The sequence below is a fragment of the Globicephala melas genome, chromosome 1 (assembly GCF_963455315.2).
Source record: "Globicephala melas chromosome 1, mGloMel1.2, whole genome shotgun sequence".
Taxonomy (NCBI): Eukaryota; Metazoa; Chordata; class Mammalia; order Artiodactyla; family Delphinidae; genus Globicephala; species Globicephala melas.
In genome coordinates, this window is record NC_083314.1 from 24270002 (window position 1) to 24286316 (window position 16315).

Here is a 16315-nt window from a genome sequence, read left to right on the forward strand (position 1 = left end):
CCTGCAACTTTACCAAATTCATTGATTAGCTCTAGTAGTTTTCTGGTAGCATCTTTAGGATGCTCTATGTATAGTCTCATATCATCTGTAAACAGTGACAGTTTTACTTCTTCTTTTCCAATTTGTATTCCTTCTATTTCTTTTTCTTCTCTGATTGCCAAGGCTAGGACTTCCAAAACTATGTTGAGTAATAGCGGTGAGAGTGGACATCCTTGTCTTGTTCCTGATCTTAGAGGAAATGCTTTCAGTTTTTCACCATTGAGAATGATGTTTGCTGTGGGATTGTCGTATATGGCCTTTATTATGTTGTGGTACGTTCCCTCTATGCCCACTTTCTGGAGAGTTTTTATCATAAACTGGTGTTGAATTTAGTCAAAAGCTTTTTCTGCATCTATTGAGATGATCGTATGGTTTTTCTTCTTCAATTTGTTAATATGGTGTATCACATTGATTGATTTGCATATATTTAAGAATCCTTGCATCCCTGGGATAAATCCCACTTGATCATGGTGTATGATCCTTTTAATGTATTGTTGGATTCTGTTTGCTAGTATTCTGTTGAGAATTTTTGCATCTATACTCATCAGTGATATTGGTCTCTACCTTTCTTTTTTTGTAGTATCTTTGTCTAGTTTTGGTATCAGGGTGATGGTGGCCTCATAGAATGAGTTTGGGAGTGTTCCTTCCTCTGCCAGTTTTTTGGAAGAGTTTGAGAAGGATGAGTGTTACCTTTTCTCTAAATGTTTGATAGAATTCAGAGTTTGAGAAGGATGGGTGTTAGCTCTTCTCTAAATGTTTGATAGAATTCATCTGTGAAGCCATCTGGTCCTGGACTATTGTTTGTTGGAAGATTTTTAATCACAGTTTCAATTTCATTACTTGTGATTGGTCTGTTCATATTTTCTATTTCTTCTCGGTTCAGCCTTGGAAGGTTATACCTTTCTAAGAATTTGTTTATTTCTTCCAGGTTGTCCATTTTATTGGCATAGAGTTTCTTGTAGTAGTCTCTTAGGATGCTTTGTATTTCTGCAGTGTCTGTTGTAACTTCTCCTTTTTCATTTCTAACTTTACAGATTTGAGTCCTCTCCCTCATTTTCTGGATGAGTCTGGCTAATGGTGTATCAATTTTGTTTATCTTCTCAAAGAACAAGCTTTTAGTTTTATTGATCTCTGCTATTGTTTTCTTTGTTTCTATTTCATTTATTTCTGTTCTGATCATTAGGATTTCTTGCCTTCTGCTAACTTTGCGTTTTGTTTGTCATCTTTCTGTAGTTCTTTTAGGTGTAAGGTTAGATTATTTATTTGAGATTTTGCTTGTTTCTTGAGGTAGGCTTGTATAGCTATAAACTTCCCTCTTAGAACTGCTTTTGCTATATCCCATAAGTTTTGGATTGTCGTGTTTTCATTGTCATTTGTCTCTAGGTATTTTTTGACTTCCTCTTTGATTTCTTCAGTGATCTCTTGGTTATTTAGTAACGTAGTGTTTAGCCTCCATGTGTTTGTGTTTTTTACGTTTTTCCCCCTGTAATTCATTTCTAATCTCATAGCATTGTGATCAGAAAAGATGCTTGATATGATTTCAATTTTCTTAAATTAACTGAGGCTCGATTTGTGACCCAAGATGTGATCTATCCTGGAGAATGTTCCGTGCGCACTTGAGAAAAAAGTGTAATATGCTGTTTTTGGATGGAATGTCCTATAAACATCAATTAAATCTATCTGGTCTATTGTGTCATTTAAAGCTTCTGTTTCCTTATTTATTTTCATTTTGGATGATCTGTCCATTTGGTGTAAGTGAGGTGTTAAAGTCTCCCACTGTTATTGTGTTACTGTCAATTTTCTCTTTTACAGCTGTTAGCAGTTGCCTTATGTATTGAGGTGCTCCTATGTTTGGTGCATATATATATATTTATAATTGTTATATCTTCTTCTGGGATTGATCCCTTATCATTATATAGTGTCCTTCCTTGTCTCTTGTAACATTCTTTAAAGTCTATTTTATCTGATATGAGTATAGCTACTCCAGCTTTCTTTTGATTTCCATTTGCATGGAATATCTTTTTCCATCCCCTCACTTTCAGTCTGTATGTGTCCCTAGGTCTGAAGTGGGTGTCTTGTAGACAGCATATACATGGGTCTTGTTTTTGTATCCATTCAGCAAGCCTGTGTCTCTTGGTTGGAGCATTTAGTACATTCACGTTTAAGGTAATTATCGAAATGTATGTTCCTATGACCATTTTCTTAATTGTTTTGAGTTTGTTTTTGTAGGTCCTTTTCTTCTCTTCTGTTTCCCAGTTAGAGAAGTTCCTTTAGCATTTGTTGTAGAGCTAGTTTGGTGGTGCTGAATTCTCTTAGCTTTTGCTTGTCTGTAAAGCTTTGATTTCTCCATTGAATCTGAATGAGATCCTTGCCAGGTAGAGTAATCTTGGCTGTATGTTCTTCCCTTTCATCACTTTAAGTATATCATGCCACTCCCTTCTGGCTTGTAGAGTTTCTGCTGAGAAATCAGCTGTTAACCTTATGGGAGTTCCCTTGTATGTTATTTGTCATTTTTCCCTTGCTGCTTTCAATCATTTTTCTTTGTCTTTAATTTTTGCCAATTTGATTACCATGTGTCTCCGTGTGTTTCTCCTTGGTTTTATCCTGTATGGGACTTACTGCGCTTCCTGGACTTGGGTGGCTATTTCCTTTGCCGTGTTAGGGAAGTTTTTGACTATAATCTCTTGAAATATTTTCTCGGGCCCTTTCTCTCTGTCTTCTCCTTCTGGGACCCCTATAATCCGAATGTTGTTGCATTCAATGTTGTCCCAGAGGTCTCGTTGGCTGTCTTTATTTCTTTTCATTCTTTTTTCTTTATTCTATTCTGTGGCAGTGAATTCCACCATTCTGTCTTCCTGGTCACTTATCCGTTCTTCTGCCTCTGTTATTCTGCTATTGATTCCTTCTAGTGTAGTTTTCATTTCAGTTATTGTATTGTTCATCTCTGTTTGTTTGTTCTTTAATTCTTCTAGGTCTTTATTAACATTTCTTGCATCCACTTGATCTTTGCCTCCATTGTTTTTCCAGGGTCCTGGATCACCTTCACTATCATTATTCTGAATTCTTTTTCTGGAAGGTTGCCTATCTCCACTTCATTTAGTTGTTTTTCTGGGGTTTTATCTTGTTCCTTCATCTGGTACATAGCCCTCTGCCTTTTCATCTTGTCTATCTTTCTGTGAATGTGGTTTTTGTTCCACAGGCTGCAGGACTGTAGTTCTTCTTGCTTCTGCTGTCTGCCCTCTGGTGGATGAGGTTATCTAAGAGGCTTGTGCAGGTTTCCTGATGGGAGGGACTGGTGGTAGGTAGAGCTGACTGTTTCTCTGGTGGGCAGAGCTCAGTAAAACTTTAATCCACTTGACTGCTGATGGGTGGGGCTGGGTTCCCTCCCTGTTGGTTGCTTCGCCTGAGGCAACCCAACACTGGATCCTACCTGGGCTCTTTGAGGGAGCGAATGGCAGACTGTGGGCGGGCTCATGCCAAGGAGTACTTCCCAGAACTTCTGCTGCCAGTGTCCTTGTCCCCATGGTGAGCCACAGCCACCCCCCACCTCTGCAGGAGACCCTCCAACACTAGGAGGTAGGTCTGGTTCAGTCTCCCCTGGTTTCACTGCTCTGTCCCCTGGGTCCCGATGCGCACACTACTTTGTGTGTGCCGTCCAAGAGTGGAATCTCTTGTTTCCCCCAGTCCTATCGAAGTCCTGCAGTCAAATCCCAGTAGGCTTCAAAGTCTGATTCTCTAGGAATTCCTCCTCCCATTGCCAGACCCCCAGGTTGGGAACCTGACATGGGGTTCAGAACCTTCACTCCAGTGGGTGGACTTCTGTGGTATAAGTGGTCTTCAGTCTGTGAGTCACCCACCCAGCACTTACGGGATTTGATTTTGCTGTGATTGTGCCCCCATACCGTCTCATTGTGGCTTCTCCTTTGTCTTTGGATGTGGGGTGCCTTTTTTGGTGAGTTCCAGTGTCTTCCTGTCGATGATTGTCCAGCAGCTAGTTGTGATTCTGGTGTTCTCACAAGAGGGAGTGAGAGCACGTCCTTCTACTCAGCCATCTTGGTTTCAGGCCCAGGATGTCTGTACTCTTTAGCTATCATTCTTATTCCCCCAGTCCTAAACAACCATTAAACTAATCCCTGCTTCTGCATATTTCCCTGGTCTGTACAATTTGTATAAATGGAATTATATAGTCTTTTATGACTGCCTTCTTTCACTCAGCATAATGTGTTCCAGGTTTATCCATGTTGTAGCATATGTCAAAAATTCATTTCTTTATGGCTGGATAATCCATTGTATGGATATACCACATTTTGTTCTTCCATTCCTCAGCTATTTGGTGTCAGGGTTGTTTCCACCTGTTAGCTATTATGAATCATGTTGCCATAAACATTTGTTTACAAGTTTTTGTGTAGACACGTTTTCATTTGGTTATATACCTATGCATGGAACTGCTGAGTCATACAGTAACTCTATGTTATCATTTGAGGAATTGCCAGACTTTTCCAAAGCAGATGCACCATTTTATATTACTACTAGCAGTGTATGAGGGTTCCAGTTTCTCTAATTCAGGCTAACACTTGTATCTTACTTCATTATAGCCATTATAGTTGGTGTGAAGTGGTATCTCATGGTTTTTCAGGTAGACTGCCTGTTTCCTTTTCATTTGTTAGGTCTGGTGGGTTTTTATCTTGCTCCTTCATCTGCTGTGTGTTTTTCTGTCTTCTCATTTTGCTTATCTTACTGTGTTTGGGGTCTCCTTTCTGCAGGCTGCAGGTTCGTAGTTCCCGTTGTTTTTGGTGTCTGTCCCCAGTGGCTAAGGTTGGTTCAGTGGGTTGTGCAGGCTTCCTGGTGGAGGGGACTAGTGCCTGTGTTCTGGTGGATGAGGCTGTATCTTGTCTTTCTGGTGGGCAGGTCCACGTCTGGTGGTGTGTTTTGGGGTGTCTGTGGCCTTATTATGATTTTAGGCAGCCTCTCTGCTAATGGGTGGGGTTGTGTTCCTGTCTTGCTAGTTGTTTGGCATAGGATGTCCAGCACTGTAGCTTGCTGGTCATTGAGTGAAGCTGGGTGTTGGTGTTGAGATGGAGATCTCTGGGAGATTTTTGCCATTTGATATTACTTGGAACTGGGAGGTCTCTTTTGGACGGGTGTCCTGAAGTTGGCTCTCCAACCTCAGAGGCACAGCACTGCCTCCTGGCTGCAGCACCAAGAGCCTTTCGTCCACACGGCTCAGAATAAAAGGGAGAAAAAGTAGAAAGAAAGAATTAGTAGAAGTAGAAAGAAAGAAAGAAAGAAAGAAAGAAAGAAAGAAAGAAAGGAGGGAGGGAGGGAAGGAGGAAGGAAGGAAGGAGGGAAGGAAGGAAAAATGAAAGAAAGAAGATAAAGTAAAATAAAGTAAGATAAAATATAATAGAGTTATTAAAATAAAAAAATAATTATTAAGGGGAAAAAAAAACGGACGGATAGAACCGTAGGACAAATGGTGGAAGCAAAGCTATACAGACAGAATCTCACACAGAAGCATACACATACACACTCACAAAAAGAGGAAAAGGGGAAAAAATAATATATCTTGCTCTCAAAGCCCACCTCCTCAATTTGGGATGACTCGTTGTCTATTCAGGTATTCCACAGCTGCAGGGTACATCAAGTTGATTGTGGAGCTTTAATCCGCTGCTTCTGAGGCTGCTGGGAGAGATTTCCCTTTCTCTTTGTTCTCACAGCTCCCAGGTGCTCAGCTTTGGATTTGGCCCCGCCTCTGCGTGTAGGTCGCCGGAGGGCGTGTGTTCTTCTCTCAGACAGGACGGGGTTAAAGGAGCAGCTGATTCGGGGACTCTGGCTCACTCAGGCCGGGGGTAAGGAGGGGCACGGAGTGCGGGGCGAGCCTGCGGCGGCAAAGGCCAGCATGGCATTGCACCAGCCTGAGGCACACCGTGCATTCTCCCGGGGAAGTTGTCCCTGGATTCCGGGACCCTGGCGGTGGCGGGCTGCACAGGCTCCCCGGAAGAGAGGTGTGGAGAGTGACCTGTGCTCGCACACAGGCTTCTTGGTGGCGGCAGCAGCAGCCTTAGCGTCTCATGCCCGTCTCTGGGGTCCGCGCTTTTAGCCGCGGTTCGCGCCCATCTCTGGAGCTCCTTTAAGCAGCGCTCTTAATCCCCTCTCCTCGCGCACCAGGAAACAAAGAGGTAAGAAAAAGTCTCTTGCCTTTTCGGCAGGTCCAGACTTTTCCCCAGACTCCCTTCTGGCCAGCCGTGGCGCACTAACGCCCTGCAGGCTGTGTTCACGCCGCCAACCCCAGTCCTCTCCCTGAGCTCCGACCGAAGCCCAAGCCTCGGCTCCCAGCCCCGCCCGCTCCAGCGGGTGAGCAGACAAGCCTCTCGGCTGGTGAGTGCCGGTCGGCCCCGATCCTCTGTGCGGGAATCTCTCCGCTTTGCCCTCCGCACCCCTGTTGCTGTGCTCTCCTCCGCGGCTCCGAAGCTTTCCGCCTCCGCCACCCGCAGTCTCCGCCCGCGAAGGGGTTTCTAGTGTGTGGAAACCTTTCCTCCTTCACAGCTCCCTCCCACTGGTGCAGGTCCCGTCCCTATCCTTTTGTCTCTGTTTATTCTTTTTTCTTTTGCGCTACCCAGGTACGTGCGGGGTTTCTTGCCTTTTGGGAGGTCTGAGGTCTTCTGCCAGAGTTCAGTAGGTGTTCTGTAGGAGTTGTTCCACGTGTAGATGTATTTCTGGTGTATCTGTGGGGAGGAAGGTGATCTCCGCGTCTTACTCTTCCGCTATCTTCCCGGAAGCCTTCCGTATCTCAAGGCTTTGATATGCATTTTCCTGATGACTAATGATGTCATGCATATTTTCATGTACTATTGCCTATTAGTATATCTCCCTTGGGAAAATGTCTGTGCAGATCCTTTGCTCATTTTTATATTGGATTATCTTTTTATATTGAACTGTTCTTTATATACTCTAATACAATTTCTTACTAGATATATGATTTGCAAATCTCCCAAAGGGTCATCTTTTCATCCTTTGAAACACAAAAGTTTTTAATTTTGAAGTCCATTTTTTTTAATTGTGCTTTTGAGGTTATATCTCTCTTTGCCCAATCCAATGTCATGAAGATTTATGTTTTCTTTTTTAGTTTTAGCTCTTACATTTAGGGCTTTGGTCCATTTTGAGTTGATTTTTATATATGATGTGAGGTAAGGATCCAAGTTCATTCTTTTCATGTGGCCATTGAGTTTTCCCAGCACCATTCCTTCTAAAGGCTATTCTTTCTCCATTTTGGCAGCCTTGTTGAAAATCAGTTGATCACAGATGTTTGGGTTTATATCTGGATTCTCCACTTCATTACATTAGTCTGTATGTGTGTATGTGCCAGTACCACACACACTTGATCACTGTTGGTTGTACTGAATTGTGAAGTTGGTGTGAATCCTACTTTTTTCTTCTTTTTAAAGATTGTTTTGGCTATTCTGGATGCCTGGCAGTAACATATGAATTTTACAATCAGCTTGTCAATTTCTACAACGAAGTCAGGTGGGATTCTGAAAGAGATGGCATTGGATGTACATCAGTTTGGGGAGCGTTATCTTAATAATGCCAAGTCTTTTGATCTATAAAATGGGGTGATTTTCTAATTTTTAGAAACAATGTTTCTAAATTCCCACAATGTTTTGTAGTATTCAGAATATAGGTTTTGTACTACTTTTGTTAACCTTATTCTTAAAGATTTTATTCCTTTTGGTAGTATTAGAAATGAAATTTTCTTAATTTCCTTTTCAGATTGTTTAAAGTGTAGAGAAATAGTTGATTATTGTATATTGATTTTACATCCTGCAAACTTACTGAACTCATTCTAATAGTTTTTAGTGGATTCCTTAGGATTTTCTAAGATCACGTCATCTGCAAAGAGCAATCATTTTACTTCTTCCTTTCCTATCTTGATGCCTTTTGTTTCTTTTTCCTGCCTAATTGCCCTGGCTGGAACCTCCAATACAATATTGACTAGTAATGTCAAGAGTAGAAATCCTTGTCTTCGTCCTGATCTTAGGGGGTAATAGTCAGTCTTCACTATTAAGTGTGATATTAGTCGTGGGTTTTTCATGGATGCCCCTTATGAGATTGAAGAACTTCCATTCTATTCCTGATTTGTTGGGTGTTTTTTATCATGAAAGGGTGTTGGATTTTGTCAAATGCATTTTCTACATCTTGAGATGTGTGATTTTTTTTTGTTTTATTCTATTGATATGTATTACATTAATCATTATTTTAAAGTGTACCCAAGATTTGTTTTACTCAGGTATAGTAAGGTGACAGATTTAGTGACAACTGCCTTATAATTCTCAAGAGAAAGGAACATTCCATGCAGCCACATGGGGAAGTATCAAAGTTAGTCAGAAGGCTGGAGAAAAGAATGCATGGGGCTTCCCTGGTGGTGCAGTGGTTGAGAGTCCGCCTGCCGATGCAGGGGACACAGGTTCGTGCCCCGGTCCGGGAGGATCCCACAGGCCGCGGAGCGGCTGGGCCCGTGAGCCATGGCCGCTGAGCCTGCGCGTCCGGAGCCTGTGCTCCGCAACGGGAGAGGCCACAACAGTGAGAGGCCCGCGTACCGCAAAAAAAAAAAAAAAAAAAAAAAAAAGAATGCATGGCCCACAGCCTTATGGTCGTTTCCACAGGAAGGAATGGGCAAGGCATGGTAGGCAAGTTTGAGCAATCTTAGGATTGGACAGTTTGAGTAGTTTCCATGCGTGCAGCCTACTTTTCAGGTACCTGGCCCTGGGGTGATGTAAGGTGAGGAAAATATTGGTTTGGCGTGTGAGTTAGATAAAGGAGGTGTTTGGGATGTGGACTTTGGATTGGTTGGTTTGCATGAAAAGTAAGTTTTTTGCTATCTCTACAAATTCATTAGCCCTGAGAGGGACAATCTCTCCAGGCCCCAGGGATGTCAAAGTTCATAAATGTAGAAAATAAAAAACATGATCAATAGAATCACTTTCAGATGTTAAACCAACCTTGTATCCCTAGGATAAATCTCATTTTGTTATGGTGTATAATTCTTTTTATATGTTGCTGGATTCACGTTGGTAATCATTTGTCGGGGATTCTTGTGTCCATATTTATAAGAGATATTGGTCTGTAGTTTTATTTTCTTGTGATGTCTTTATCTGGATTTGGTATCAGGGTAATACTGGCTTCATAAAAATAAGTTGGGGGATATTCCCTGTTCTATATTTTGGAAGAGTTTATGAAGAATTGGTATTAATTCTGTAAATGTTTGATAGAATTAAGCAGTCAAGCCATTTCTTCATGAGTAGTTTTATTTGTTGTGTTTTTACTACCATCTCTTCATTTGTTATAGGTCTATTCAGATGATTGTCTATTTCTTCTTGAGTCTGTTTCAGTAGTTTGTGTCTAAGAATTTGTCCATTTCATCTAAATTATCTAATGTAATCAATTGTTTATACTATTCCTTTATAATCCTTCCTTTAGTTCTTTAATCTGGTTTCCTTTATTTCTGTGAATATATTTATAATTGTTACTTTAAGTATTTTTCTGATAACTCCAGCATCTGGTTACTTCTGTTGCCTGCTTTTTTTCCAATGTGTAGGTCTTACTTTCCTATTTCTTTGCATGCCTCACAGTTTTTTAGGGAAACTGGACATTTTAGATAATATATTGTAACAAGTCTGGGTACTGGTCCTCCCGCCCCTCTGTAGCTTGTTATTGTTATTTGCTTGTTTATTTGTTTAGTGATTAGCTGCATTATTTTAGTTAAGTCTTATCTTCCACCAGGTTCTAGGTACTTTTGCTGTAAACTTCTTTGCCACAAACATTTTCACATAACTAGTTGGCCGTAGGGTAATTTTGCCATAAAAAAATAAAATAATGAAAAAGAAAAGAGGGACATTAAAAGACTATTTCTAAATAGAAAATATTTGATTGCATTTAAGTTATGTGTAGATTCTTAGCAATACTGCACAAATAACTGATTTTATTTTGTGGCTTGTACGTAAAGCACTTATCTTTGAAGTCTTTCATTTATAGTATCATGCTTTTTTTTTTGTTTTTTTGTTTTTTTTTTTTGCTTGTTGATTAGTCTTCTCATTTGGCATTGAACTTTTTTCTTTTTCACTAAAATTTCTTCCTTCATAAGAGAGGTATCAGCTCCAAACACTAGGATACGTATTTGTAACTGAGCTTTGGTGTGTTGTGAAAGCTTCTACACTGTTGTTGGTTCTTGGCATATTGTCACATGTCCCTTGATGGGTGTTCCAAAGTTCTCTGGGAAATGTTGCAACTCTGTGCCTTTGAGGCCCTCAGCTTCTTTCTTCTCTAACGTAGTGTGTTTCAAAATAAGAAAACAGGGACTTTCCTGGTGACACAGTGGTTAAGACTACACACTCCCAATTCAGGGGGCCTGGGTTTGATCCCTGGTCAGGGAACTAGATCCCACATGCATGCCGCAGCTAAGAGTTCGCATGCCACAACTAAGGTCCCACCACCACAACTAAGGAGCCAACAAGCCACAACTAAGGAGCCCACCTGCCACAACTAAGACCCAGAGCAACCAAATAAATTTTTTTTAAAAAAAAAGAGAAAATCAAAACCTAAAAAGGTGGGGGGAGCACAAAAATTTTTTTAAATACCTTATTAAAAACATAAGAAAACAACTCTTGGAGCAAATAAATCATCGTCACTGTCAGTTAAAGCCTTCAGTAACGTGGATAACAGGAAGAAGTGCTAATGCATTTAAACCAATTGAAAGCAAACTGTTAACCAGTTAATTTTATCTGGCATGGCAGAATTGCTTTATGGCCAGTTAGTTATGCACCAAAAATGTTTGTGGTGAAAATGTGTGCAGCAAATATGTTTATGGCAAAGAAGCTTAATGGTGAAAATACCAAACACGCCCCCCAACCCCTACTTTTTTTGTTGCTCCTCAAGATGACACAGCTTTGGGTATGCCCTGGTTACCCTGGGGTGGTAACAGTTTTTGTAGGGCTCCCTTTCCCTCTTGTCCACACCAAGCTGCAAACTCCACTGATTGCTGATTGATTGCTGTGTTGTTTTCAACAATGAATTGGGCATAAATTGCTCTACTAACTAATTCAATCAAATTCTGGTTCTTTTGAAAAGTTTAACTTCTGAGATCAGTGTTTGATATTTTTTTCAGTGTCCAGGTGGGTTCCTCCCCTGTAAACTAGAGGGCCTGTACTTTAACCTGTTTCTTGAATCTCCCAATTGCCTTTCATCACAGCCGCCTCTGTTCTTAAGAGTGCCCCTAGGGTTGAACTTCTCTAAGGGGGCAAATGAAGTCAGTTCCTTTGGGAAGAGATTAGGTGCTATCTGCCCAGGCAAGATCTCTAAACCAGGGCTGTGGATTTGTGGGTGGGGACAACAGCAAACTACTCTGTATGACACCCCTGCTCTAGAAGCCCATCACTTGGTGAATGCGGAACAGCAGCCTGTGACCCTCACAGCTTGTCTCTTTTGGTATAGAACCACTACCTCAGGGACCAGGGTAAGGGTTATCAGCACCCCAGTATTCTCAGCATGCTGCAACCGAAGTAGAGTCTCCGTTCCATGAGTGGAAACTGGGTAGAAGAAGGAACTCTCATCTCTCACCTATACTTTCCTACACTTAGCCTCAGTCACAGGTAGATGGGGGCAGGGTGGGAAATGCTGATATTCTCCTCCTAGGAATAAATCCCTCCTACTGGGGTCTGGGGAGAAAGGGAACCCTGTGTTCTTAGCTCCAGCAATCTGAAGTCATCTCTGCTTTGCTGAGCTGGCAATGGAGAGGGAAGGAATAGTCTTGCTTAAACAACACAAATTCTTCTTTCTTACCAAATTTTGATAGAGTTTATTGAATAGATCTTTCTTCATTGGCTGTTTGCTTTTAGAACCATTTCCAGAGGCTTTAAATTTTTTCATTTTCATTTTTTTCTTTAATAATTTTCACCAGTTTTGCTGGGGGATGGGACAGTGGAGCTTCTTACATTGTCATGTTGGAAATGGATCTCTGATGCTATTGTTTATGCTATTAGTATAGGTGAGTGTTAGATATGCTATTCTCAGAAATTTAATATGACTAGAGACAAGCCTTTTAAAATTTCTGAGGCAGTATAAGAGAAACTGTTGTCATAATAGCTGCTAAGAATAACATAATTAGAGAACAAAATGAATAAATGATAAGTTATTGGCTTAATTTCTTACTAGATGTAAAGACCTGCAAAACAATCAGATGACAGAAAAACTGTAATGATTGACTCTGAATCTGTAATTTGACTACAGAGAGAGAAGAATTCTGGGAGCAAATGTGTGATTTCCATGCATTCCAGGACCACTGCCATTATACAAGACCCTAAGAATCCAGAACATACGAAAACATTTACTTTTGACCTGGCATACTGGTCTCACAATGGATTTCAAAAGGATAAGGATGGTGTGTTTATTTCAGCTAATCCTAGCAGTAAATTTGCAGGCCAGGTAAATTGCTTTAAAACAACTTCAATGGTAGTTTTTTTTTTTTTTAATAAAGTGTTGACAATATACCGGTACAATTATTTTTATGCAAGCATATTACAATGTATGCTTCCATATGAGAGTTTGGTTTTAAATTTATTCCTTTTCATGTTCAATATGAGGTCCAAAAGTGTAGCTATTGCCTAAATATTTAGACACTCAAGTCAGTTATTTTCCAATGTACTGACATATTTTGAAAAAGGAATGTCAAGTCAATTATATTTCCTTCTCTGAGATGAGCAAAATTGCACAGCACTCAGCATTTGAGAACTTTGGTTTATTGAGTATTTATCATATGCCATGCACTATTCTGCCTTAAAGTTGCTCACAATTTGCTGTAGGGAGACAGGCAAAAAAGTGCATTCACACGTTACAGTTTCTGTGATAAAAAATATTTATGGGATACAACGGGGTTCAAAGGAAAAATGGTCATTTCAATCTGGACAGAGCTCATTAAGCTTCTTGAATCTGTGGGTTTGTAATTTCCATCAAATTTTGAAAAAATTTCAAACAAAATTTCTCCAAGTATTTTTGGTCTCTTCTATTCCTTCCGTGACTAGTTACATGTATGCTTGAGATTGTCCCATAAGTCACTGAGGTTCTTTTTTTTTTTTTTTTTTTGGCTTTCTTTTCTTTTTTTTAACATATTTATTGGAGTATAATTGCTTTACAATGGTGTGTTAGTTTCTGCTTTATAACAAAGTGAATCAGTTATACATATACATATGTTCCCATAGCTCTTCCCTCTTGCGTCTCCCTCCCTCCCACCCTCCCTATCCCACCCTTCTAGGTGGTCACAAACCGCCGAGCTGATCTCCCTGTGCTATGCGGCTGCTTCCCACTAGCTATCTATTTTACGTTTGGTAGTGTATATATGTCCATGCCACTCTCTCCCTTTGTCACAGCTTACCTCTCTCCCTCCCATATCCTCAAGTCCATTCTGTAATAGGTCTGTGTCTTTATTCCCGTCTTGCCCCTAGGTTCTTCCTGACCTTTTTTTTTTTTTCCTTAGATTCCATATATATGTGTTAACATATGGTGTTTGTTTTTCTCTTTCTGACTTACTTCACTCTGTATGACAGACTCTAGGTCCATCCACCTCACTACAAATAACTCAATTTCATTTCTTTTTATGGCTGAGTAATATTCCATTGTATATATGTGCCACATCTTCTTTATCCATTCATCTGTTGATGGACACCTAGGTTGCTTCCGTGTCCTGGCTATTGTAAATAGAGCTGCAATGAATATTTGGCACATGTCGCTTTTTAAATTATGGTTTTCTCAGGGTATATGCCCAGTAGTGGGATTGCTGGGTCGTATGGTAGTTCTATTTGTAGTTTTTTAAGGAACCTCCGTACTGTTCTCCATAGTGGCTGTATCAATTTACATTCCCACCAACAGTGCAAGAGGGTTCCCTTTTCTCCACACCCTCTGGTCACTGAGGTTCTGTTCACTTCCTCCCAACCTTTTCTCTCTGTTCTTCTTGTTTGCATACTCATCTTTAAAAATTCAGCCCAAATATTATAGCCTTTGTTAAACCACCCCAAAAAATACTCTCTGTCAAGTAGTTCTAACTTCACAAATGCACTGAAAGGATTTAAAGGATCTCCTGGGAATGCACTTTGAGAGCCACTGCCCTAGAGCAATGAATAAAAAATCAAGCAACAAAAATATAACTAATGAGTCAAGTGTGGGGAAATGGAATTATGAAACAAACTCAAAGTGTGGCAGGAAAAGAGGGAGAGAAAAAAACAAAGAGGAGATAAGACAAATAGAATACAAATAACAAGATGGTAGATTTAATGCCAACCATTGATTATTTTATCAAATGTAAATAAACACACCAATTAAATGGTACAGATGATCAGATTTGGTAGGAAAAGCTGGATCCAACTACATCTGTTTACATAAACCCAATTTAAATATAAATAAATAGATATCCATGTAAACACTAACAGAAAGAAAACTGCAGACGCTATATTTACGTCACACAAAGTAGACTTCAGAACAAGGAATATTTCATAATGATAAAGTAATCAGTTCACTAAGAAGACATACTATCCTAAATGGGTATGTACCTAATAACAGAACTTCAAAGTACATGAAACAGAAACTGATAGAAATTGAAGGAGAAATAGACAAACCTACAATTGTGATTGGTGACTTCATCACTCCTCTCTGAGTAACAGAACAAACAACCCCAAATCAATAATATTATAGAAGACCAGAACAATATTGTCAACCTAATTGACAATTATAGAACAATTCTGCTACCCCCATTCAACCACAGCACTACACACTTTTTTTGAGTGAACATGGAACTTTCTTTATGATAGATCATATTCTGGATCATTAAACTAGTCTCAATAAATGTAAGACAACTGAAATCATACAAATTACATTCTCTGACCACAATGAAATTAAACTAGAAAGAAATGACAGAAAGGTATTAGGAAACTCCTCAGATATTTAAAAAATAGCAGATTTCTAAACAATCCATAGGTCAGGGAATAAACCATAAGGGAAATTAGTAAATATTTTGAACTGAATGAAAATCAAAACATCAAAATTTGTGGGATGCAGCTAAAGCAGGGCTTAGAGGAAATTTTATAGCATTAAATGATTATATTAGAGAAGAACAATCTTAAATCAACAGTCTAGGCTTCCACCTAAGAATTTAGAAAAAGAAGAGTATAGACAAAGCAAAAGAGGAAGAAATAAGAACGATTAACTTAAGACAGTAAAATAATAGAGAAAAATCAATTAAAAGCTGGTTCTTTGAAAATAACAATAAAACTGATAAACCTGTAGCCAAATTGATCATCAAGGAAAAAAAGATACAAAGTACCAAGATGAGAAATGAAAGAGAGATGTTACTGCAAATCTTACAGACATTAAAAAAATAATAAGAGAATATTATGAACAACTTAATGCTGATAAATTTAAAAACACAGATGAAATGGACACAGTCTACTGAAGTTCACACAAAAAGAAATAGATAACTCAGGTAGCTCTATATCTATTAAAGAAATTGAATTTATAGTTAAACTTCTCCCCTCAAGAACTAAGCCCAGATGACTTTTCTGTGAATTCAACTAAAGGAAGAAATAATGAGAATTATGAAAAAAAAATCTTGTAGATGATAGAAGGACCATTCATTTTTTGAGGCAAATATTACACCAAAACCAGCCAAATACTACAAAAACACTACAGATCAATACCCTTCATAAACATAGACACAAACATTGTTAACAAAACTTTAGCAAATAGAATCCAACAGTATACTTTTTAAAATACATCGTTGTCAAGTGAGACTTCTTTTCCTGGGAATGTGATCAGATGCAGAAAAAGCAATTGACAAAACTCAACACCCAATCATGATAAAACTCTCAGCAAACTTAAAATCGGAGGGAGCCTCCTAGAAATAGAACTTCCTTCAGTACATAGGTAACATAACATTTGATGGTGAAACAATGAATATGTTGCCCCTAAGAATGGGGACAAGGCAAGGAGGTCCAATCTCATCATTTCTATACAACATCTACTGCAGGCCCTAGCCAGGGCAGTTAAGTCAATTAATAGGAAGTGAATGATATGCAGATTGAAAATGAAGAAGTAAAACAATTTGCAGAAAACATAATTATCTATGCAAAAAACCCTAAGGAATCTACCCAAAAAGGGAAGAAAAAGCTATTACAGTGAATAAGTGTGTTTAGTAAGGTCAATATACAAAAATTGATAGTATCTCTCTATTCTGGCA

At 39.4% G+C, this 16315-nt stretch overlaps 1 protein-coding gene across 1 annotated transcript in view; it reads left to right on the forward strand.

Moving 5' to 3' along the window:
- LOC115859539 (kinesin-like protein KIF28P) overlaps positions 1-16315 on the forward strand; it is an 85620-nt gene that overhangs the window by 4230 nt on the left and 65075 nt on the right. The window contains exon 2 of the mRNA XM_030868599.2: positions 12322-12516. Within this exon, the coding sequence (XP_030724459.2) occupies positions 12322-12516 (195 nt within the window). The remainder of the gene's footprint in view (positions 1-12321; positions 12517-16315) is intronic.